Here is a 24990-nt window from a genome sequence, read left to right on the forward strand (position 1 = left end):
TCTTTAAATATTTACAACTAGATAAGCCAGACAAAAGCTGGCTTATGAGAGTTTCTGTCTGCACACCTTCTCTTTACAGTCAATGCCGGGGGGCGGGGCAAATGCAAAGTTATGTAAATGAACAGCTTTTGTTAACAATTTAAGGAAGAAAAACATGCAGTGAAAATGTACACAAAATGTCCCAAGAGGCCTGCAGTACCTCTGGAGGAGCTGCAGAGATCCACAGCTCAGGAGTGAGAATCTGTCCACAGCACAATAGTCAGTTTTGTACTTAACAAATCTGGGATTTATGGAAGCGTGTCAAGAGAAAATGTTTAAGAAATTCAATCTGCAGAGAGCCGCATGTAGGGAACACAAAAAACATATGGGAGAGCAGACAATTTTTTGGTCTAAATGCAAGTCTGTCAGGTTCACAGAAAGGATCATTGCAGCTGACCATTCCACCCTTTTATAATATTTATTTAGTAAACTAATTTTTTTAATTATTTAGCTTGCTAACTAAATAATTTGTTTTGAGCTAACAATGTGACTGGTAAACTAAATATTTGGTATGCTAATTAAATATTTGGCTTGCTTAAACAAAAGTTGAAGCTTAAAGCTAAATATATAGTTGGTAATCCTAACCCTGCCCTTAGTTTGTAAACTAAATATTTCTAAATATTTAACTGGATATTTGGCTTGCTAATTAAATAACTAAATATCCAGATGGTGGTGAGCTTTTTGAAGAGTTTTAGACATAAAAATTGAACAGAAAAACAAATTAAAAAGGATAAATGAAACTTTTAGTGTTCATGCAAATATTTATCATCAGCTATAAGTAAAACAGGAATTAGCTGGACCGTTTAACACACAAAGAAGAACCACTGGGAGTTGCACCTTTTGATGTTTTAAGAGGTATGAATGTTTTTGGCCCTGCATATCAACATAAAACACCAAACAGAATCAGGTCCCTATAAAACCCAGGCAAACTCGATGGATCTTGCCCAGAATTGAAAGGTTGCCTATAAATTAAAGCCTTACAGTCAGATTACACCATCTGTTTGTTCTGTAATATTTCCACAATCTGCACCACAGCAAGCAAAGCTGATTCTTACAAATACTCTGCAGTTTGTTTGCCCACCTGTGTCTCACAGTGCGTACAAGCCTGGGCAGATATAAGTGACAACAGTGATGCAATTTTTTTTCCCCCCTCCTTGCTATTTCAACAAACATCCAGGCGCTCCTCCCTCAGACGTACACACACTCAGAGACATTCTGGGTCGGCATGCAAACATCCATGACTAGTGTCGGTACCTGTTGCTGTGCAGCAGGGTTTCAGTGTAGAGCTGTTCGGTCGGAAGAAGGTTTCCACATCGGAGACTTGAGGGGAGCTCAGCAGAGGTGATGCTGACTACAGCCTCCCAGTCCTCTGTGGACTGCATCAGGACACCGTGACACAACACGTTCACTGGGAATGCAGCTGTCACAAGCTGCATTTCCCTTAACCGTAAAATTGCGCAAATTGAAAACACAAAAATAAATTTGCTTAATGGACACGAGTCACGTGATCAACAGCCAGTTGTTACTACTGGCAGAAATGACAAAGACAACAGGAAGTAGGTCTATGGCTGACAGATGATAAGCATTAGTGGCGTTGCTGAATTATAACTACTGTATATCTCATATGACAGTTAACATCAGTCACTGCCATGATTTGTAATGACTTGATGAGTGAACAAACTTATTCACACATGATTTTAATGTCATGAAAACACAATTGGAAATTCAACGTTAGCAGAAAATAGACAAAGATTTTGCACATTCGTAATGGAAACGCAGCTACTGTTTACACCTAAACACACCTCAGGCTCGTAGCGAATCATGACTTCGTACTCCATGGCGTATGGGATGTTGTCGATGGTGAATACCAAGCCGGCGCCGTCTTTGACGCGAGCAAACCCGGGACCGGTCCAGGTGGTGATGTGGCTGGGAGTGTGCTCTCTGTGGACCGTCATGACGTCCGGCTGAGTGGGAAGAAGATATGTCACTCACACAGGAAGCTATAGGTGTCAGACTCGCTCTATTATAACAAAGTAGTATTATTTCTCTTCCAATAGATAATTATGTACTCATTTGTGTTTGTCTATCTACTGAGCAAATCCTTCAATAAAGGTTAAAAGGTGAGTCAGAATCCTACTGTCTGCTGAAGCTGCCGGATGCGTCTCAGCGCTGCCTGAGACTGCTGCAGGCTTGAAATGCGCCGGTGTCGCCGATGCCTCCTGGCCTGGTTGCTGAGCTGCTGAATGCAGTCGTCTGCTGCTTGCGGGCGGACCTGGCCCTGAGGGCGAGACGGAAAAAATAAGCTCCATGTTAACCTCAGCATGTGGGAGATTTGAGCTCAAACTTGTTTTTATTTATTGAAGCTGAAGTTTCCCAGTTTTTACAAAAGATGTTAGTGAAAACTGAGGAGAAACGTTGTTGCTGTGCTGTCAAATATTTAGTGGCTCTATTAATTTTGAAGATTATATATACATCTGTCCATCAAATAATTCCTATTCAATTTTAGTTTTGTTCTTCTGATACCAAGTTTCGGAGTTGTCGTAATGTATTGAATATTCCAATTGTAAGCTATTTTTGTTCCAATAAAGCAGTGATATTTTCTATTGAAAAGTTGTGTAGTTGATCTATTTGGTTTAAATCCATATTGAGCTATACTATAGTGAGTATTTTATTTTATGTAAAAAGATTTACGCACTCTGTTATTAGTTCTTATAGATTTTTTTGAAAATTGTAGGTGTAATGAGACAGGTGTATAATTTGTGGAGAGGTGTTTGTTCCCACACTCATGCAGTGGAACGACTTTGGCCATTTTGTTTTCTCTTGTTTTTTTAAACGGTGCCCACTGGGACTGATAAATTGCAAATGTACATCAGTGGTTTAGTAATTCCAAAGATGACTTGTTTTACAATAGTCATGTCAATATCCTCACAGTCTGTTGAAGTTTTGTTTTAACACACTGAAACAATTTAGAGAATTTCTTTCTCTCCACTGCTGCTAGAAATAATGTTAATGAATATAAGAGAGCTAAAAAACGGAACATTCAGTCTGATTTAATGTCAGGCAGGTTATGGATTGTATTTTCAGTAATATCTAGTTCCAACTGTATCTGCTGCATGCCTCTAAATCTTTACTGAACGTGTTTATTTTCCCTCCAGGAGAAGTCTAACCAGCAGGACATAAAATTGTCACGCTTCACTACGTGCCTTGCACTGTAGCCACTGTAGTCATTGAACTCAGTTCTTCTCACATTCCTGCTGCAGAGATGTTGCAAGTGTGGACTGTCAGAGCTTGCTTCTAGGACTACATGTAGGACACGGACCAAAGAATGATAAAAAAGACAAAGAAATGTGTAAAAGCAGTTACAGAAGTGAGAAAGAATGAAGAGTGTAACATGAGACTAGATTAGCTACAGGAAAGGGTGATTCTGGTTATCATCTTTTCTCAATTTAAGTTTAGTACCCAAACAGATGGACAGACAAATCTGCTGGTGATCAGAACTGAGTTTTTTTTCTCACAAAGTAATCCTTTTAGTATCCCAGTCACTTTCTAACAGCGACTGTGGTGATGCTGCTGAGCTCACCGGCAGCGAGGGATCGGTGGGCGAGCGCCCGGCAGCCTCTTCAGCCTCGTATTTGTAGTAGTCGAGTGGAGCACAGAAATACCCAGGCTGCACCTCCGAACACCGTCGACCAATGAAATGCCTCCTGCAGTCGCACTGCCCACTATCCATCATGCATCTTATTACAACAGGAAGAGAAAAATGTAAAAAATATTCTGGTTAGCGTAAATTCTGACAACTAAACTTCTATGCACAAGACCATGGGGTTAATATTATAGACACATGCTTTCTAAATTCACATTCAGATTATGTTTTATCCATAAGATCAACCTGTTGTTGAACGCTCCACCGAAGTCGCACTCACAAGGTCTGCAGCCAACCAGGTCATTACTGAGACCCCAGTATTCAGGCTGCAGAGACAGAAAACACTCAGCTTAATCCATGATGCACTGGGTTACATCAAGTATCTGACTATTAGTGGTGTTCCAATATATCCAATATACAGTATGTGACTGTTTTAACAAATCATAAAAAGACCATACATACAGATTGTTTAGTCTTCATATGGGTTATCTAATTACTTCAGAGGCAGATCTGAAATTCAGGCCTGGTTGAGGCAAAATGCCTCATGGTTGGGGTGAGGCTTCTGTAGTTTGTTTAATAAACCTACAATACATATACAGAGAAACCCATAGAATGTGTAGTAGAAAATTTGTGTTAATCTACTTATTACAGTTTAAACAGAAAGAAAGTATAATGCAGAAGTTCATTAGACTAACAAGCACAGTGCTGCAGGCACACGCAGCCCCACCCTGCTTCACCCCTATCAATCACACATCCCAGATGATTTGCACCTGACTCACCCTGAGGTTACAACAAGCGATAAGATGGAGCTGGAAGATGCTAAACAAAAGCTAAAAACGAGAGAAGTTACACTTCTTACTAAAATTATGGACTAAAAATTAAAGCAATAAAAGCTTTTTAAAATAATATGTTGGATTTGCTTCAGACTCTGGCCTGTAATTAATATTAATTAGTCGGGTCAGATCAGGCCTGGACAAATCTAAACTCTAGTTTTCGCCTCTTGTTTACCATCCTCTGTCTTTACATAGAAATTTAACTTCTCCCTTCTTCTCCTGTTTTTTTTTCTTTTTTTGGGAGGATCAGCAAATAACTTCTTGGTGTATTATCACCACCACCTGGTATGAAGTGTGGCTTAGACTTTGAGTTGCACTGCTTTCCAACCCAGGAGGAAAATCCAGCAGAACAGTGGTACCGGTTTGGAGAATAGGCATCAAGTTTGAGTACTTGATACTGGTACCGGGACACCACTGGTAATTATCACTATGGTTACCAAGATATTTAGTTTTGAACACATGTCTGGAAGAGAAACCTTCTCTACCTCAAGTTGAAGTTGCTATTTTAAGGATGTGACATGGACAGAAGTCAGGTATGAAATATAAATAAAAAAACAGCCTGATTTATGACTATTCAGATTACTAACCAGACACTGGTTGCAGTAGCGACCTGTGACGTATCTTTTACAGGAGCAGTCCCCACTGATCTGATCACAAGGAGCATCCATCAGTATGACGCCCCGGGGGTCACAGTTGCAAGCTGATGGCAAAATACACAAACACACACACTCTGAGCCCCGGAAAGGAATGTTCATTTCCGTCAAAGCTGCCTGGAGTGGAGATAAAACAGACACATACGTTGGCATCCCAGTGGGTCGCTCTCACTGAGTCCATAATAACCCGCCTTGCAGTCATCGCAGCGCTTGCCCTTCACGTTGTCTTTGCAGCGACACTGTCCTGTGATCATCCCCATTCCCAGGTCGGTGTGGCTGTCACACACACCTCCCTCCAATGATCCAACCGGGTCACAGTCGCAAGCTGGAATTAAGGTTTTCAGATTCAAAATAAAATTTCACCTACAAAATAAAATTACTAGTGAAAATTAGAAGCTTTGGTAAAAAAAAAATATATATATATAAAAACTATAATAAACAGCATTTATTCAAAAATTAATATAATAATACATCTCTTTTGGATGACATCTTTGATCTTATACACGTTACAACTGTTTTCCAGTCGTTAGGTAAGCTGGCCACTTTGCAATTACTCAGGAAAAGATGGGAAAGATATTTGGATGAACATATTTCAAATGAGACTTGATATAGGATGATTGGTAGAATATTTTCTTCATCTCAGTTCCAGGTGGTCCATCATCTCTTCTGCTTTAAAACTAGATTGACAAAAGCTAGGCAGGGTTTGAACTCTATGTGACACCGGCCACATGGGGATCAATACATCTTTCTGTATTTTTGAAACGTTTCTAAAAATATGTTTCAGTCCAGTTGAACTCTGTCTATTTATGTTTACGAGTGGATCCTCGTAATGCCAGTCTCTCCAAACGATGTTCCAATCTAATTGCTTTCTGCCCTCTATTGACTGGGAGAATGTTTTCTGTTAAACAATCATTATTTCTCAGAAAACAAATTTTTACTGAAATGAAAACGGACTCTCCCGCCTGCTGAGGATGTATATGCTTAATTGCAAAAGATCAGAAATGCCGTGAAAGACACAACTCAAACTTTAATACAAACTCCAACATTTTTTCCTCATTTTGAAAACATGGATACTGATAATATTACTTTATTCTTTTTACTTTTGTTATTTTGCATTATTTGTATTTTATTTTATTATCTATTTATTTTGCTGCGTTAGTTGTGTTGTGGTGGAGGGCTGGCGTTTGGGGGCAGAAATTTTTTTTAAATGCTTATTAATACCGTTGTAGGTGTTCTTGAATACAGTAAAACACGTTGATCAAAAAAGATTGAACTAGAGATAGTGTCCCAAACATAATTAGATAAAAACGCCTCACCAACACAGACACGAGGGTCCCGGATATCCCTGTTGGGGTCTTGGTAGTAGAACGGTTTGCACATCTCACAGTTGCGTCCCACTGTGTTGTGCAGACAGTTATCACAAACTCCACCGCTGGTGTTGCCCGTCGCCAAATACACCGCCATGTCAAAGTGACACTGGTTTGTGTGGCCGTTGCAGTTACACTCTGCAGAAGAAGGTAAAAAAACATGAAATGAATATTACGTTTCATAAATAAAATAAAGTCTAAATATTTTTTTGTTGATATGTTTGTGCAGTAAAACAGAGCCTGGTCCTGCAGTGATTTCCAGATGTAACGTTTTTACATTTTGTCCTATTGTAGTTTAACTGAGGCTGTGGTGAAGTCAGTGGTGTGGTTGTTTTTTCCAAGGAGTCACAAATGTAGTGATATATCAGTGACGAGCGGTCAGGGGAGGCAGAGCCTCACACGTCATCATGGAAAAATAATATATAATGATAAAATTATTTATATTGCTATTTTCACCCTGTGGTTTGTACTATAAAGTGTCTATTTTTAATTTACCTTAACCAATTCTGATTTTTTTTTTATTTTTTATTTTTTAAATTGCTGAATTTTCGCATTTTTCCATTCAAATGCTCAGAAGCGCAGCTGGTGAGGCAGCAGCGAGCTCAGCCTCATCTTGGATTGAGCAACCTCCCGCTAGCCACTCTATGGGAGCATGCTCCTCCTGTCTGAACGTCGCCAATAAAATGGCTAAAAAACATTTAATGTATGAACTGATTTTCCATAATTTATGTTTTTATGTTCTCGCTTTGTTCATCTTTTTGAAGAATGAAGTACTTTTTGGAATCTCTGATCATATTGTTTCCTATAGCACAGTTAGAATTTTCCTGTATATGCTTGGTCTCATGCAAATTAACTTGCTCAGCCTTCCAGCTTGAAAACATCCAGTCACAGAGGGATGTCATTACAAAACTAAATCAGACGACGGCGTCTGGGTGCTCAGTTCTGTGCTCAAATGTCAGGCTTGCAAATACAAGAATCAAATTTCAACATTTCTCAAAATCAGATGTCAAGAAAGAAGAGAACTGAAGCCGTTTATTCTGTTTCTTGTTTTGTATTCTGTTCTGTCAGTCTAAAATAAAGACACGTACAACTTGGAAGACACTCATCCTTTTACACACCGTCCTGTTGGTTGTCTGCAGATCTGTTTTTTGCCAGATGAAAGATGAGTTGTATAGACTTAAAAAGCAGATTTAGTCTTCTTTGAAAAACCTCATGATTTACATCGATAACATCTTAGAAAGTTTGGCTGTTGTCATTTTGAATGGACGGTACCTCTGCATGTGTGTGGGTCCTCTGTCTCCGCTGGTCTCCAAGGTGAGTCATTGTGGAAAACCTTGCAGCGCTCGCAGTTCAGCCCTTCAGTATTGTGCTTGCAAACACAGCGGCCATGGATCTAACCAATCAGAGTACAGGAGAATTATGAGATAAAAACGCTACAACAGGCTGGAGAAACAAGATCAAATGAGACTATTTCATTAAAAACTAGAATAAATATTAGATTTTTTTTGTTCCTCTTATGATTTCAGGTAACAAGACTATTTTCATTTAAATATTTGATTGTAAAAAAGATCACTGGTTGATTTTAAAGTTTTACTGCACAAAATGCATTAAGTGATTTAATCTAAGTAGTATCTACAATAAAATCCTGTAGAACGCCAGACAAAGATACTGGACCGTGTGTTTGTGACTAAATATGTCTAAATATAAAGTACATTTTACTAAATTAGTGTGTGAATTGATAGGACATCATAGGTAAGCAGCATGAACGCGTTCAAAAACAGTTGAGATCTCGACCAACGTAACCCAACTAATGGGCGACACGGGCAACCACCCAGGGCGGCATCTGGAAAAACAAAGCATGTTCCGACGTGACAATGATTTCAAACACACCAGAGCTGGCTTGGAATCAGTAAACACATTGAGCTTTAGGTAAACACTCACCTGTACCTATAGATTGAAAAATGTAAACACTATCCCTACTAGCCAGCTCTGTAGAGGAGCCAGTCAGTTTAAAAGAAACCTACCAATTATGCCATGAATAGTTACATAATCATGCCAGAATAATGTCTAAAGCATGTTGTCAGAGTTCATCTGCAACTTTCTCAGGCACATCTAACCAGGTGTTAATAGGAAGGTAACTTATCAGTATAATATTGAACAGATAAATTCATAACTGTGTGGTTCTTTGCTTAACAGTTTGTGTTATTTTCATTAATGCAGCCAGTCCTCCACTTGAACCTCTGCTTTTAAAACTGTAGTACGTAACTTTTATAAAAAATGTTTTTGTTTTGTTGATACAGTTACTATGTTGTGATGGTGTGGTATGGAGACAGATAACCTGTGAAAAAAATTTAGCTCCTCTGCCTTCTCCCAGTGCTCACTAAAAATAACCAATCAGAGCCAGGAGGAGGATCTTAGCGCCATCAGTCACCCCTCTGTGCAGCACTGCTCAACCCTCTTATCCAAACTCTTCCCTATACTCTTCTACACTACAGCTTCTTCCTGATAGCAGAGCCTGTCATAAATGCTAAAGCTAGGGCGTGCTGTGGTGGCGTAGTGGTTAGCGCAACCCATATTTGGAGGCCTTCAGTCCTCGACGCGGCCGTCGCGGGTTCGACTCCCGGACCCGACGACATTTGCCACATGTCTTCCCTCCTCTCCTTCACCGTTTCCTGTTAGCCTACTATCATATAAGGGACACTAGAGCCCACAAAAAAAAGACCCCCTGGAGGGGTAAAAAATAAATAAATAAATGCTAAAGCTAGCTAGCATAGCTACCGATGGTGACAGATTAACAGTTTTCCTGTAACAGTAAGTTGTTTCTCCACCATGAATACATTTAGCAATGGGTACATGAAGTTGACTGACAGAGCCAAGACTCTTTGCTCTGATTGGTTGTTTTTGGTCGGGAGTGGTGTATTTCTTCAGGTGGCAAAAGTAGATCAGGGAGGAGGAGATTGATCATTTCACAGATTATTTGTCTCTTATACTGTCAGGACATGGTGACGGTTTTAACAAATATATACAAAACATTCTTTTTTCCAAAAGTTACATACTGCAGCTTTAAGTAGCAGTTGGGTGTTGGCCTCACGTCAACACACACAATGCAGTCTGTGGAAGTGTATTAGTCTGTTAACCCACCATGCCAGTCTCATGGGTGTTTACGCCCGGCACTGGTGCGCACTCTGAAGCGTGTCCGTAGCAAAAGCAGCTTCCTCGGACCACCAGCTCATTAATGGCGTAGTAATATTTCTGCAGGACGTCCGAGCGGCGGTCCAGCAGGTCGTCTCCCAGCGTGTTGAGCTTCGTGAAGTTGATGCGCAGGTTGGTGATGCGCAAAAGTTCTGAAGAGAAGAAACCAGATCAAATTAGTCTTAATTAAGAGCTTTTTTAATTAAAAGCAAATTACAGTGGAGACACTTAATAATCAAAACAAAGATTATCTGGAAGGAGGCCAGTACTTTTCATGGCAATGTATGTTGATATGTAACAGAGTATTTTTCATACTATTGGACTTCACTCAGTTAATATAATTCATTCTTAGGTGTGATACCTTTCTTTGACTCACTTTTCCTGTGTCTCCATATTAATATGCCTTAGGGGCCAACTTGTTAATGAGTTTCAGGTAAACAGCAGACTACTTGTCTAAGTTTACTTTAACGTGTTTTTTTGTTTGTTTACGAAAATGTAGTTGCAACATAAAGATAAATAGATGAAGTTGAGTCTCATTCTATATAACGCGGTTTGGCTGGTTAGATTATTTTTTATCAGCGTTCATCCTGCTGATTCATCAACCTGCATGATGGCGGATATTTTCTCTTGTTCAAAGAAGTCAGTGGAATACAGGAAGCATGCTAATAGCAGGTGTTAATGAGAAATCTTCTTATCAGCAGGCAAAAACTATTTCACTGCCTGACCCGAGTTCTCCCCTAGCACGCAGCCTCAGTCTGCAAATGGCTGTTAATAAACAGGTTTTATTAATGAAAATAAAAAGTGACAGGTTTTGTTAATGAATAAAAATTGATAAAAATGTCAAGGTGACATTATACTCTGATGATGTTGTTATTGTCACATACACATAAAGTCTTCACTGACCTTGAATGTCCAAGCTGTAGGGATCTTCTACTGGAATTGCTGGATCCAGCACTTTAAAAATGACCTTTATCACAGAATAAAATAGTTTAGGGAAAGAAAGTTGGAGAAAGGTATATTACAATCAGAGCTAATATCTACATAAACAACAAAAATATATTAGGCATTAAAAAAATAAATCAAAAGTCTGATTTGTGAAAATTAAACCCAAAATCTGTCATTAATAGAGGTGGGTACTCGTTACATTTACTCAGCTGCATTTATTTGAGTAACCTTTAGGGAAAAAATTGCAGATTTTAATTTCTTTGCCAATTAAAATGCAAATTAAAGTGAATAAAATTGATTTGTGGTCTAAGTATTGCCCGAGGGGTTTATCAGTGCGTCCCTTTCTAAGAGAAACTGAAGTGATGGGGGCTAAAGTGTTTTTCTGTATACAGTGTTGGTTCAGCTGTGTTGTATTAGCTTGTTAGCTAGCTCCCCACATACAATTGTGATCTGTTTGTCCTGTAAAGGGGCCATAAGTCGGAATTTGCTTTATTTGAGTTTGTGTGATTTTAGTAAAATGAATCAACTCAGAGGGTCCCAAATTTTCCAGTGTACCTCTCCATCTTTAGAGGGCTCGATATCAGAGTAGCGTTCTTCACAGATGATGTCGTTGGTATGGTGCAAGCCGTTGGCGGGGATTCCAGGGAAAGTTCTGGTACAGTTCTTGGCGAAGTAGCGGTAGGGGCGCCATGTGCGGCCAAAATCAGCTGATCGCTCTATGATCAAAGCTGCGGGGCGAAACGTCTGGAGAGGTTCAACGAACACAGAAATTATTACAGCACAAGTCAAAGTCATCAGTGAGTTTTGTATGACACAGCAAATACAAATAGGAATTCAAAGTCATTTGTGTCATGAGAGCAACTTGTCTAAGTGATTTGTCTAAAGCTTTTGCTTTATGGTAGATCTGCCAACAGATAGTGAGGTGTACATAACAAACAGGCCCGAGTAAGTACAGCAGATACAGTACACTCAGAGACAGAAAGGTTTAGACTCGGGGTCTCAAACTGCATTCCTCAAGGGACGGTGACCTGTAACCTTCAGATGTCTCTCTGCTTCAGCACACCTTCATTTTGCAGTCCTGAACCACAGCCCTATGTAGCGGTTTGCTTTGATTATAGTCATGAGTTTAACATCATTTCTTTTCACGTAGCTTTGGAAAGATGAAGGTACATTTCAAACCACATCAAATTACAAGGAACGTACCTTAAACTTCATGATGAGATGTGTGAAGTGGAATTCAGCCTCAAGGTTCAGTCTGATGCTGACGTCCTCCTTACCTGCGACAAACACACCAAGATGTGTCATGAACAAATGACAAATCCTTTGGTCTCAGCTGTTGATCCTGACACAGGTACCACGAGACAACAGAGGCAACAAGCAAACTGATCATGTTTGTGTCCATCGTTGAAGAGTAAACACGCACCATTGACAGACTTCCAAAAGTTCTCATTCCCATTGATGTCTGTGAGGTAGATCACGTTTTCAATGCGGTGGCTGTTTCTGTGGTGGCGGGGATCATACCGCCGACGGGAGTCACACTCGAAACACTTTTCTGGATCCTGATGAGGCAAACATATTCAGCATAAGAAGAAACCAGGGAAAGGATGGATTTGTGTCAAATGTTATGCGCTTCTCATAACAACCCCTGCCATGACAGTGCATTTTCTTGACATTTGTATCTAGACTTGAATGAAAGCTGATTTGGGATGAGGATACAGTATTGCTCTTGTGGGGTAAAAAGGGGATTCATTTGAGAAGAGGCCTTGAAGAGGGGCACAGATGGAGAAAACTGGGGCTAAACAGAGAAATGAGGGGAAGTTGGCACAGAGAACCAGTGGAATCCAGGGCAGCGCCTCTTAATTAGGCTGTTGTCAAGGGTGATTAAGCTGGCAACAACAACGTGGCTGTGAAATGGACTCAGCTGAGCCGGGAAAAGGAAGCACAGTCATGGATGTGCACGCATGTCAACTTTTACATACCTGTGCACATATGAAAGAATAACACCCATCTTATTAATACAATGTTCCTTAGAACCTATCAAAGTCATACAATTTCAAACATCTTACCTGTAAGATCCAACACTTACATTCAAAAATACTACTTTGACTTTGAAATGAAGACATATCAGCCTGATCCTAATTAATCTTGTCTTTCAGGCCCTCTGTATCGCTGATGTTGCCCTAAAGACCCTTCCCAGCTCTCATTTGTCTCCCATTAGTCAAGCCTGGTCAGCTTAACTAAAGGGTTTCGCTTCAACAATCCGCCAGTTAAAGTCTGCAGCTGATTTGACAACACTTTTCTTTGTCGTACTACAACGGTAGTTTGAAACACAAAAAGAAAGTACATCCCACCTCCCTCATTTGGTTTCCATTGTGCCTCAACTCAGGCTATGAAACTGAGACTTTGCCGCTGTTTGTCCCTCAGTGATCGTCTCTTTTCTTTGCTTTTTCATTCACGCCCCCCTTCCTCACATTTCTCGTTGAGAAAAAGCAAATAATATGCAGCGGTTACAGCTTAAAGGAGAGATAAGATAGTAGACAACAATCAGCTTACATACCTCCGCTCTATAGAAAACTAGAAAAAAAAGAGCATGAAATCTGATCGTGGAGAGCAGAAAAACTCTACCCAGAAGACACGCATCAAACATGAGTGACAGATGATAGCGTGGACATTTGAAAGCTGGATGACAAATGTTTTCTGTGGGACTCTGAAGTGTCTTCAGACATACCAGGCTGTCACAATATCCTGACCCGTACTGTAGGAAGTAAGGGTGTAGAAAGCACAGAGCATCAATTATGTTCACCTGGAAGTTGACAGTGGTTAATATTCCTGCTCTGAGGCAGTGGAAGTGCAGGCACAAACATGCAGGTGTGTGGAAATGCACGGATGTGAGCTGGATGAATGTAAACATGATGGTGAACCCGCCAGGAGGAGTGCAGTGTGTGCAGGATGTTTTAGCAGAGTGTCCCGCTTCAATAAGATGTGGAAAGAAGATTAACCCAAACATATGCCTCTCTTACTTTTCATTAAATATGTTTGAGGTAGTTTTCTGCTTCCCATTTCAGTTTAATGCTCTACATTAAACTGAATTAGGAGGATACATTAAACCTACTGCTGATGGAGGTGCTGTGGTAGCGAAGGGACAAACACAACCCACTTATGGAGGTCTTACTTCTCAACGCAGATGTTACAGGTTTGAGTCCCAGCCTGGTGACCTTTGCCCCATGTCCTCCCCCTCTCTCATTGCCCACTTTCCTGTCTGGCCGTTCTCAAATAAAGGCCAGTAGCGCCAATAAAACCTTTTTAAAAAACTTACTGTTAATAAATAGGGCTACCCATTAATGTCCTATAATTTGCATAAGTAAATGAATTTTTCCTTTGTGAACACTGCACCAAAAACTGGCTCCAGCCCAGGAGCCCACATCCTTGCAAATCCAGCCCTTATTACAACACCTATTTCTTCTTGCTGGAGGAGCGGAAGATGAGGTAGCTCCAGGATTTGAATGAATCTCTTCTGTCTAAACTTGCTAATCAACTAGAGTTTGTTTAAAGTGGACTGAACAGGGCTGGTGTGAGCGTACGTACCCTTAGACAATATTTATAAGAGTATTTCATCATGTTTATTTTTCTCCACTGTGCTGCTGCAGGTAGTTTTAATCCCCATAAATACTGGTCATAATCTTTAATATCTGTCATGTTCTGTGTTGTCTGTGTATTTATTTATTGTTTTCTGTGTCCTTGAGTCTCTTCATTGTCCTGTCCTCCCCTTGATTGTTCCCAGGTGTGTCTCGTTTCTGTGATTACCCTCCCGTGTATTTAATGCCACCTGTGTGTCTGCGTTGCTGTCGGATCCTTGTCTTTGTTCGCGTCATACTGTCTAGCTGTCGTCTCATTGTGGCGTCTAGTCCCTTCGTGTAACCGGTTGCTACCGGCGTCGAGCCCTGGCTTCCGCTCTGCCGTGCTGCCCAGTGTTTGTGGACTGTTTGGATTTTACGTTCATTAAATCATCATCATCTGGGATGTGCTGTGGTGGCGCAGGGGTTAAGCACAGCCCACACAAGGAGGCTTTAGTCCTCGTCGCGGCTGTCGCAGGTTCGATTCCCGGCCTGGCGACCTTTGCCGCATGTCTTCCCCCTTCTCTCATTACCCCCTTTCCTGTCAATTAACTATCAAATAAAGGCCACTAGAGCCAATAAAACCTTTAAAAAAAAATCATCATCATCATTCATCTACCTGGTTCCATCTGTGTCTGCCTCACCAAAACACCGCACCATTTCTTGACAATATCCTTCTAAATCAGTTCATTTAATTAAATAATTCTCTTTGTCAGAAGTTATATTTTATCTAGCATCCCCTGACTTTTTGAATACATATTCAATCTTACCGTTTTTAATATTTCAGCATACGGATGAAATCTTCAATAACATGTAGGCCACAGCAATAACACGACTCTGCACAGTGAAACCAGCAGCTACACAGTCAGCTTCTCTAAGGGATTAAACTGATAAAGTCATTGGTGGAGTGCAACCAACAAAAATGATCCACTGAAATCTTGCTTTAATTTTGGACTAATAAACCCAGCAATTAAAGATGTTATAACCTGAAAGAGAAAATGTGACAAAAACAGAGTGTGTGTTTAAAGAGGGTGGAGCTGATAGTGAGTTAACACCTGGAGGGGCCTCACTCATCAAAACTACAAACAAACAGACAGATGAACAATTATAGATGAAGTAGTGGTGAGTGACTGATGGAGGAGCATGAAAAGAGAAAACATAACTGCAGTTTGTCTTTTCCTCCTGACAGGATGGCTCCATATGCACTGGCTTACAAAAGTATTCATACCCCTTGAACCTTTCCATATTCTGTTACCACAAACATAAAAATATATTTTCTTCAAACTTTATGTGAAAGACCAACAGAAAGTGGTATACAATTGCGGAATAGAAAGAAAATTATACATGATTCAAAACATTTTTGCAAATTAAAAAATGAAAGAGTATGCAAAACTATTCAGCCCTCATTTTCTCTGAGGACAAACAATTATCTTCAGAAGTTGCCTGATGACGGCTAATGACTAAATAGAATACACTTGTGTGTAATATAATCTCAATACAAATACACACAACTGTACACCTACCGAGACGAGGCCGTCCACCTAAACTTCCAGGCTGAACAAGCAGAGCACTGAGCAGAGAGCCAAGAGGTCCATGGTGACAATGGACCAAACACAGAGATCCACAGCTCAGGTGGGGGAATCTGTCCATGGGACAAGTATCAGTCATGCACTGCACAAATGTAGTCTTTATGGAAGAGTGGCAAGAAGAAAGCCATTGTTAAAAGAAAACCATAAGAAGTCCCATTTGCAGTTGTCCAGCAAACATGAGGTCAGACTAGACCAAAATTTAACTTTTGGCCAAAATGCAAAAAGCTATGCGAGGCAGAGAATTAACATTCTACATAAGTCTGACCACACAATCCTCACTGTCAGACATGGCGGTGGCTGCATCATGCTCTGTGGTGCTTGTCTTCAGTAGACACAAGGAAGATGGTCAGAGTTTTGGGAAAGATGGACGAAGCCAAATTCAAGGCCATGTTAGAAAGAAAACCTGTTGGAGTCTGCAAAAGACTTGAGACTTCTCACACCACACTTTTCAGTTTTTTATATGTAAAAAGGTTTTGAATGTAATTTATAATTTCCTTTGTAATTTATAATTTATTTCCACCTTCACAATTGTATATCACTTTGTGTTGGTCTTTAATTCCAATGAAATATATTTATGTTTGTGGCTGTAATATGACAAAATATGGAAAAGTTCAAGGGGTATTAATACTTTTGCAAGCCACAGTAGTATGGAGTACTGATGAGCTGACAAACAGGTCAAGTTCAGGATTAAAGAAATTCATTTAAACCAGCAGCTCATTCTGACACGGCATGCACAGCAATTATGAGCTAAACCGAAATGATCAAAACTGATCTGAAATAATCAAGTGCAATTATCCCGTTTTACTTCCACTTTTTTGCTTGGAGTTTTCCTTCAGGGTATAAATTTTGCTCCACTCTTCCCAGTGAGTGTGCACTCATTTCCTCACCTGCAGGTAGCTGACAATGCAAAACTGCTCCGGTCCGTCCAGACCGCATGTTGAGGTGGCGGTCAGATTGACAGCTCGTCCAATCAGAAGGTTTCCGGTTGCAGGGTAACAGCTTCCGTCGGTGCAGCCGTGAGGGATCGACGGAAGCTCCTGTCCAAATGCAGTCAGAGCTGCAGACACACACACACAATAAAACACAACGGCTTGTAATCATTCTACCGTTATAAGATTCTTCCATTTATTAATATAAAATTGAACACCACAAGAAAATACAATCAATCGGCTAACTTGTTTCTAAAATGGTTTATAAGTAATGTTTTCTACACAAGTTCAGTACATTTCAGATCAAAGTTATATGATAAGCAAATAAACATTAAACTCCTCTTTACAGCATGTAGAATAAACATGCTGCTTACGCCTTTTTGTCAGGTCATAAACAGATGCTAATTGTGACTTAATAGGCACAAAAGGGTACTTTACTCTGTCACTAACACGTGTTAATTACAAGTGACATATTTGAGGGGTAAACATCACTTACTTTCCATATTGTTTGTGTTATATGTGCGTCAAAATAATGTGAAATATTCATGTTTATATGGCACTGGAGGCTTTCCATACTTTTTTCATACTCTTCACTTTGATGAATTAGAGATTTAACAAAAATTAACAAAATTGTGTTCACATGACCCACAATGACTTTATGAGTTTGAAGTCGTCTAACCACAACAGTAATTGTCTTATTTTGACTCTGCTTTTACTAGCCACTAGATCTAAAAGGAATCTTTGTTTTGTCACAATAATGAAGATAGGAAAGGCATCTACTGGTGTTAAGATACTGACTGTTCATAAGTGCACAAGACAACCCCACTTTAAAGAGTCTTTGTTCCAAATAGTCTGAATGATCTCTGTAAAAATGTCTCTGTTTGTTGGATTTCATTTTGTTCAGAGAACATAATTTTAGTTTTACAGATGTAGTGAGCACAGCTGTTTTCTGCCACAAAAAACATTTTCCTTAATTAAATCACTCAAGTCCATCTCATCATCTCATGTCTTACTATTTTAAGTTTCATGATGAACTTAACATCAACATACTAAGATATGTATCTATAAAGAAGCTTCATATCTTCTTTCAGAGAAGGCATGAAGCAAAGAATTGCATACGATGGAATATCTTCAAAGCACTTCATCTGTTGATTTGGAGACAGATGAATAGGAAGTCAGGCATGCTGAGGCATGATGGGAAAGTCATGGATGGTTTCAAATGGAATCAAAAGTATCTTCTGTGAAAAAAATGAAATACTGTAGCACTTTCTCTGCTCACTAAGAGCATCTCTCCTCAATGTGGTAGTGAGAGTTGCTTTCCAATGTGTGATTTATTTTTAATAAAGATAACACAAGTAGCATGAAACATTTTTTATGAGATGACATCAGTGGTTTTTGTTTGTTTATTCTGTTTTTATTGTACTTAATTCCTGGTATTATCACCTTTCAACACTTTATGTCACTCAATGTGCATCATCTCCTATAATTCCATTCTCTTTTCAGATGGATAGAGTGAATAAGAAATACAAAATACTTTTTTTTTTTTACTTTAACAGCAACTGTACGAATTCTAAAGAAGATTTAGTTCTTTTCTCATTCTCCCCTTGTTCTGCTACATCCTAGTAGCCAAAACATTGGCTTGTAGAACTTGTGGATACAAATGTTATTGACATTATGGGCTCCATTATAAAAATTACATACTGTTCTTTTGAAATGACTGATTCATTTTCTTTTTCACTTTTTCCCAATAACTGCCCTCCATAACCTACCCAACTGATTTTCACAGCCTACAGAAGGTATTAAGAGACAGAGCGTACAGGCAGGGCTGACTCTGCTGAACCCTCAGTAGCCAGTAAATAATTGTTTTTTTTACATATAATTTTGCTGATGGCCTTTAATTATTAGTAGTTTTCACAGAAAAGCGGTCAAAGTCAGTAGAGGTACACATGCAGTAAAAATGGGAACACCTTCTGTAACTCTCTTAAAGAGGCAGTATTACATATTGTCCAGCCACATAGTTCCAATCCATAGCCCAATCAAGTAACTATGTTGCCTTCAGTTGTTATAAAAACGCTGAATGTATCAAATATGACTTAAAAGAAATTTGACTTCCTGATTAAATGCCTTGAAATTGGGCTTCTGTCTCTTTGAAAACTCCTGCTCTTTCTGACACTCCTCTGTTAACCCTTTAACAACGTTTTTACCAGCGTTTCACTGAGAAGCAGCTCATATAATGAGCTCAGACGATTCCCAGTTCCACCAGGTGTTTGCTAATTACTGCCGGCCAATCTGAAAGAGCTGGACAGGGGCGTCATGGACAAGTGAGCTCTGTGAGGCAGAAGCTGCTGTGAGGAGGACCTTTCTCCTCGAAGGTGGAACTAGGCCCACCCAGGTGTGTTCCACCGGGAGAGAGGCAGGGCGGCATGAACAAGGCAGCAGTCTATCACAGGACAACACAGAGACACACAGGGCAAATAACACACTGTGGAGGGAAGATGAAGAACACTTGCAAACTCCACATGGAACGAGCCCAGGCTGGGATCAGACTGGGATAGGACTTTCTTCCTGCAAGGCAACAGTGCATGCACTGCAGCCTCTGTGTTTTTATGTTAATGTAAAATATGAAGAACCAAATTTACTCATGAAGGTCACACATTGCTAGCAGCAAATCGTCAGAAACATTTTAAATGCGCTGTGGGAGCCTTTATGTAACTTGGTACTGGATAAATAAACGTAGCTGAATTAAAACAGCCTCTTTTCAAAGGTGTTATGAATGAATTACAGTTGCAAAGCATTTGGAGCATGCAAAAACACAGCCTATAGTCAATATTGTAAATTTACATGGGAAGCTTTTCTTTTAGCAACTAGATAAGCCAGGAGAAAAAGCCAAATCTGATTGGAGAGGTTTGAAAATTAGGAGCACTAGATTTATCAGCATGTCCCTCTGGAGAGAGATTCTTCTTTTATGAAGAATCTAAGCAGGACTTTATAAAGCTGTGGACGTCAAGTGACAAGTATTAAAACACTAAAGCAGTGAATTCATGAAAAAGACTCGTACTGTTCATGCAGTTCAACAAAAAGAATGACATTCTGAAACATATTCTTTCTAATCCTGTGAAATGTTATAGACAAATGTCTCTATGGGATGCCATTTAAGTTACAAAGTGAAAAACAGTAATATTTAGAAAAATGGGGATAATTTGTCAAAGTATTATTTTCACCATGTTATTTATTCATTAATAGATGTTTCAAGCTAAATATTTAGCTACAAACTAAATATTCATCTACAAGCTAAATACTTAGTTCAGCTATTGACCCTTTGCACGTGACGTCAAGCTCTTCAGGACGCAGCCATAACGGGCGTCAAAACAACCTATGCACTCCTTTAAAACCTGTCAATAAGCAGATAGCTAGTAGCCTAATATCACGTCTATTTATTCGAGTTCATTTTAAAAATGGTCATAGGACGCATAAACAGACAAAGATGCAGCTTTGCATCAGCACCAGCTGTAAATCATAAAGTTTTAGCTCTGAGCTAAATATTCACATCCAATAAGGATGTGTATTTCCAAAATAAAAGCTGGATCTTCCAAACCTCTTTATACTCCTCCAAAGTTATTGTCTGTGGAATGTTTTAATCTCTTTTACAACACTGAATAAGGATTTCTCCCAGCCATTCAGAACAAACACACACACACACCCAAGCACGCGCACGCGCACACACACAATTGTAAATGCCTTGGCTGGTGTTCAAGTACAAGGTTCAATGTGAAGGATTTTCTGAATTCCTGTGAAACCTCAGCAGTGGCCGACTGACTGGAATGACTAACGTTTTTGAGTCACCTTTCAGGAAGTAGGATCAATTCCACAACATTGGGCAACAGTGTGCCCCAACTTCATGAGCTATCTATTTCAAATGTAATAACGACAAAAGACGACAAAAATCTGAGAAATATACTGACTGCAGCCAAGAGACACCCAGGCCAAGCAGAAAATACAACTCAGTGCAGCTATGAGACTTCAACAGAAAGCACAGATACAAGAAAATCATAACAAGGTCAGTTTCAATTTTATCAGTGTTGAGGCTGGAAGTATCAGGCCTTGGTCCCTCCCTTCTATTCAAACAACCCCGACAAAGATTACAGAGCTTGATTGAGAGCTGCAGCAGAGTGTCACCTGACCTCACTCTATAGGTATTACTTTACACAACAGGTTCATGCTCTGGTCAGACTACCCAAGTAAAGCTCCATAAAAATTCCACACACGAAAATATTCCAATCCCTGAAGATAAAAAAAAAAAGTAGATTTTTTTTTTTTGTTTGGTCTATTTTGTCCCCTTTTTCACACAACAAAGAAGACAAGCACCGAGATTATGATGTTTATAAATAAATAATGAAAAGTATGCTCAAAACAAGCACCAGAGAGAAGAAGAGAAGCAGTGATTAATACTAAACGTATCCTGAAGGCAAGAATTTCTTTTTATCTTGGCAATTAATTTAATTTCTGATTTAGTGCTTCCATTACTTCTGTTTGTTTTGCATCATTTCAATTTTTCACCACCACACAGGTTGTTGCTGGTGATTGAGTCAGTGATAGGGGTATCCTTCAGATGTGTTGTGATCTGTCTGTGCTCCTCTGTCTAGACACGTACCCCTCAGCTTTTCTCATAAATTAGCCTCAGTTTTAATCACCGACTGAGTTTATGTTTCGACACAGACCACACACTTGCTGAACGTATGCCTATATTAGAAGCTTCGTGTCTGTTTTTGTCTAATGGATTTCTTCAAGTCTGCTAGACCGAGACATATTTGAATAGTGTTTGAGGAGGTAATTACGAGGCTAAACCACTGTGAAACTCCCATGAAGCTATTTTTATTCTTTGAAGCGAATTTCGAGCCTCTGAGCCAACGGAAATGGCTTCAGGTTTAGTATTGTTAGTTTATTCTAACAATAGAGATTGTGGTTCTCTGCTTGGTTAGAACATTTCTTCTGTTGTGATCACATTGCTGTCGGATCATGAAGCAGGTACAGAAAAATGGTAAATGGATAAATACACAGCCGAAAAAAAGGCGTCAACTGAATTTAACTGAGCAAATAGGTATGAGCTTTCTATTGGATAGATACTGCATAGGCAATTGTCTCCCAGCTGGTGCAACGAGAAGCTTTTCATTTCTTAAACAACCATGTGGAAGAACACAACCTGGCTAGAATCATTTCAACACACAATGTGAAGGGTACTCAAGAGGTTGGGACTAAACTGTTGTAGTCATAAGAAAGCCACCGGATACTGAAGCTAACTGGACAAACAGGCTGCAATTAGCAAGGAAACATAAAGGCTGGACTTTAGAGCGATTGAAGAAGGTCTGATGAGTCCAGATTGACCCTCTTCTAGAGTGATGGTCACATCGCGATAAGAAGAGAGGCAGATGAAGTGGTGCAGCCGTCGTGTTTGGTGTCTACTACCACTAGGAATGAGCAACCCGCTGTGATCTGGGGTTGCTGCAGGTGGGCAGGTCCAGGTTCAGCAACATTATGACGTCAGCTGATTATCTGAACATACTGGATGACCAGGTTAGTCCATCAATGGATCTTTCTTCCCTGATGGGACTTGGACATCTCTGAGCTAAATTCAGCATTCCAAAATGACAGTGCCAAGCTTTATCGAGCTTAAATTGTGGATCAGTCAGCAGAGTCCAGAGCCCGATTGAGAATCATTGGGATGTTCTGCAGATGACTTTGTGCAGTTTAAAGAGCTTTTTTCCTATAATTTCTTTTCTGAATGGTCTAAAATACATAAAGACTTTTTCTACCTAACTTTTCATATTAGGCAAAAAGGATTTGGAGGTCAAAATGAACTCTAAGTAGCTGTTTAATTGTAGTTTGTCTCCAGCAGTGTGCTTGAGACCATCTGGTCTGTCAGAGTAGCACGTGCCACTGGAACATATCCACCCAGGAAAAGTTACACATAAATACCCCCTAAGGCATAAGCCTTGTGTATACAGCAAGAATGCAAGAACGGAGGAAAAAGTCACTCATCAGAGGCTCAATTCCAGGTGTCAGAGCCTGGACAGAACTTCTGGTTCTTTAGCTACTCTATACTCACAAAACAAAGATTGTTCCAGGTATCTGCACCAACGTTCTTTGAACTAAAGTCCAACTTTATTGGACTTTACCAGTATAAGTGTCATTAAAGTTCACTGCTTCTATTCTTACACAAATGCAGACTTCTTCTATCTGGTTAAAGATTAATATAAAAGCTGAAAGAAAAGACAAGTGTGTGCAGGTGAGTTTGATCAGGTGAGCTCAGGTCTTCAGGTTTGATCAATCCATGTGTCCTTCAATAGAACACATGCTGCAATGTTCAATTCATCAGGTAAAACACAGATTAAAATCAGCATTAGTGGTGCAAAATATATCGGCATCAACATCAGTATCGACCGAAGGGGGAAGGGAGGGAGTTGACCATGTGGTATTTGTTTGGTCATCTCACAGTGATAGTGACGCAGTGCAGGTTGTGTGGTTGTTTTTCACAGAGTGAGATGGATGGATTAATATATATAACATATGTCAATATTGGTTGTTGTTCATATCAGCAACATTAATCTCGGACATCAATACTGACCCAAATTTTCATAACAATGAATCCCTAATCAGAATATCTTATCTTTACACTGGACATAACATCTGAACGGAAAATCCCAACACAGTGGCACCAGTGTCACAATACACAGTCACACAAAGTTCAGATTTAAGAGCAAACCTAAAATAGTGTCAAACATTTATAAATGCAACTCACCCAGCAACAGAAGGCTCAAATGAATCATTTTGATGGGCATCTCAATGGCCAAGAGGTTGGACATGTGACTGTCTCTCTGTCTGCAAAACACACAAATAAAGCAATAAAGTAAAGAAATACAAAGAAAAAAAGGATAAAGCAAGTGAAAGTATATTTTTTATGGTTTAGGTTTTTTTTATTTCAGAGTTGCTGAAACCAACGTTCGTGGTATGAGATAACTTGAATGTATATAAAAATGTAAAAAGTGAAGAGATGATCCATATATTATCTATAGGTGCTCATCCTTGCGGGGCCATGGAGGGTCAATGCTGCTTTCTGAAACATTGGATGAGTTGTCATCGGTACTGCCTGGACAGAAAGCTAGTCCATCACACGGTAACACCGAGATGCACAAGAAAAACAACCATACACTCACTCATACCTAAGGACTATTTAGAGAGACCAATTAAATGCAGGAAGAAGGCAGAGTGCTCAAAGAGGGACAAACTCAAACCACCAAATATGAAAAATTTAACACCTTGAAATTGGGCCTCAGTCTCTTAAAAAATCCTGCTCTTCCTGAAACTCCTGTATTAAACTTTTAACAACGTATTACCAGCGACACACTGAGAAGTAGTTTGTATGATGAGATCAGCAGATGTGCAGATCCAGCTGCTAATTGCTGCTGGCTAGTCCGAAGGAGCTGAGTGGGGGAGGGCAGCTCTGTGAGGCAGAAGATTCCCCAAAAAGAGGAGGAGATGCACCTTTGGTCCCTCAAGCCGTTTTGCACAGCTTGAATAGTTGCCATGGATATTAAAGGATTTCTCAAATATGAATGAAAGGAACAATGCAACATTCCGTGCATGATTTTGATGAGGGAATAACATTATAGCATGATGTAAAGCTCAACAAAGTCTATTTTACATATTACTGCCCCTTTAAACTAATTTGAACTGAACTAAATTGAAAAATGACATAAAACTATATTTTACTCATGACCAATGAAGAGACATCAATTTTGATCTCGAGCAACAGCAAATTACAATGTATACATGTCATTACTTTGTAGGGTGTTTTATATAGCTTAAAGGTTCCTGATTGTGACAGCAGAAATAAAATAGACCACTACTTAAAGAGTGTGACCCTGTTGTAAACTCTACTTCCCCTCCTGCTAAACACACTGTGTGAACTGCCTCAGGATCAAAGAATGACAGAACCTGTCTGTGATAATAGGCACCAGGGGCTCCAGAGCCATAATCCCATTATGATATCTCCATTTTCTATAATTCCTTTAATTAAACAGCAGAGATTAGTCAAGATATACCATTTGATATAATAACTGCCCAAGCCAGTAACTAAGCAACTGAAGTAAAGAAAAAAAAGCAGTTCCTCTGTGAAAGCACTATTGTTA

General features: G+C 39.6%; 1 protein-coding gene across 3 annotated transcripts in view; it reads right to left on the reverse strand.

The window, feature by feature from the left end:
* lamb2l (laminin, beta 2-like) overlaps positions 1–24990 on the reverse strand; it is a 51475-nt gene that overhangs the window by 13591 nt on the left and 12894 nt on the right. For all 3 annotated transcript variants that reach the window (XM_028016865.1, XM_028016856.1, XM_028016875.1), the window contains 16 exons: positions 23601–23680; positions 16763–16932; positions 12096–12231; positions 11876–11949; positions 11228–11416; positions 10631–10694; positions 9677–9879; positions 7808–7928; positions 6485–6673; positions 5314–5493; positions 5103–5215; positions 3929–4008; positions 3620–3776; positions 2177–2317; positions 1842–2003; positions 1294–1415 (listed from right to left, as the gene is read on the reverse strand). In XM_028016865.1, the coding sequence (XP_027872666.1) occupies positions 1294–1415; positions 1842–2003; positions 2177–2317; positions 3620–3776; positions 3929–4008; positions 5103–5215; positions 5314–5493; positions 6485–6673; positions 7808–7928; positions 9677–9879; positions 10631–10694; positions 11228–11416; positions 11876–11949; positions 12096–12231; positions 16763–16932; positions 23601–23664 (2165 nt within the window). In that variant the 5' untranslated portion in view covers positions 23665–23680. The remainder of the gene's footprint in view (positions 1–1293; positions 1416–1841; positions 2004–2176; positions 2318–3619; positions 3777–3928; positions 4009–5102; positions 5216–5313; positions 5494–6484; positions 6674–7807; positions 7929–9676; positions 9880–10630; positions 10695–11227; positions 11417–11875; positions 11950–12095; positions 12232–16762; positions 16933–23600; positions 23681–24990) is intronic.

The sequence above is a fragment of the Xiphophorus couchianus genome, chromosome 1 (genome assembly GCF_001444195.1).
Source record: "Xiphophorus couchianus chromosome 1, X_couchianus-1.0, whole genome shotgun sequence".
Lineage (NCBI taxonomy): Eukaryota > Metazoa > Chordata > Actinopteri > Cyprinodontiformes > Poeciliidae > Xiphophorus > Xiphophorus couchianus.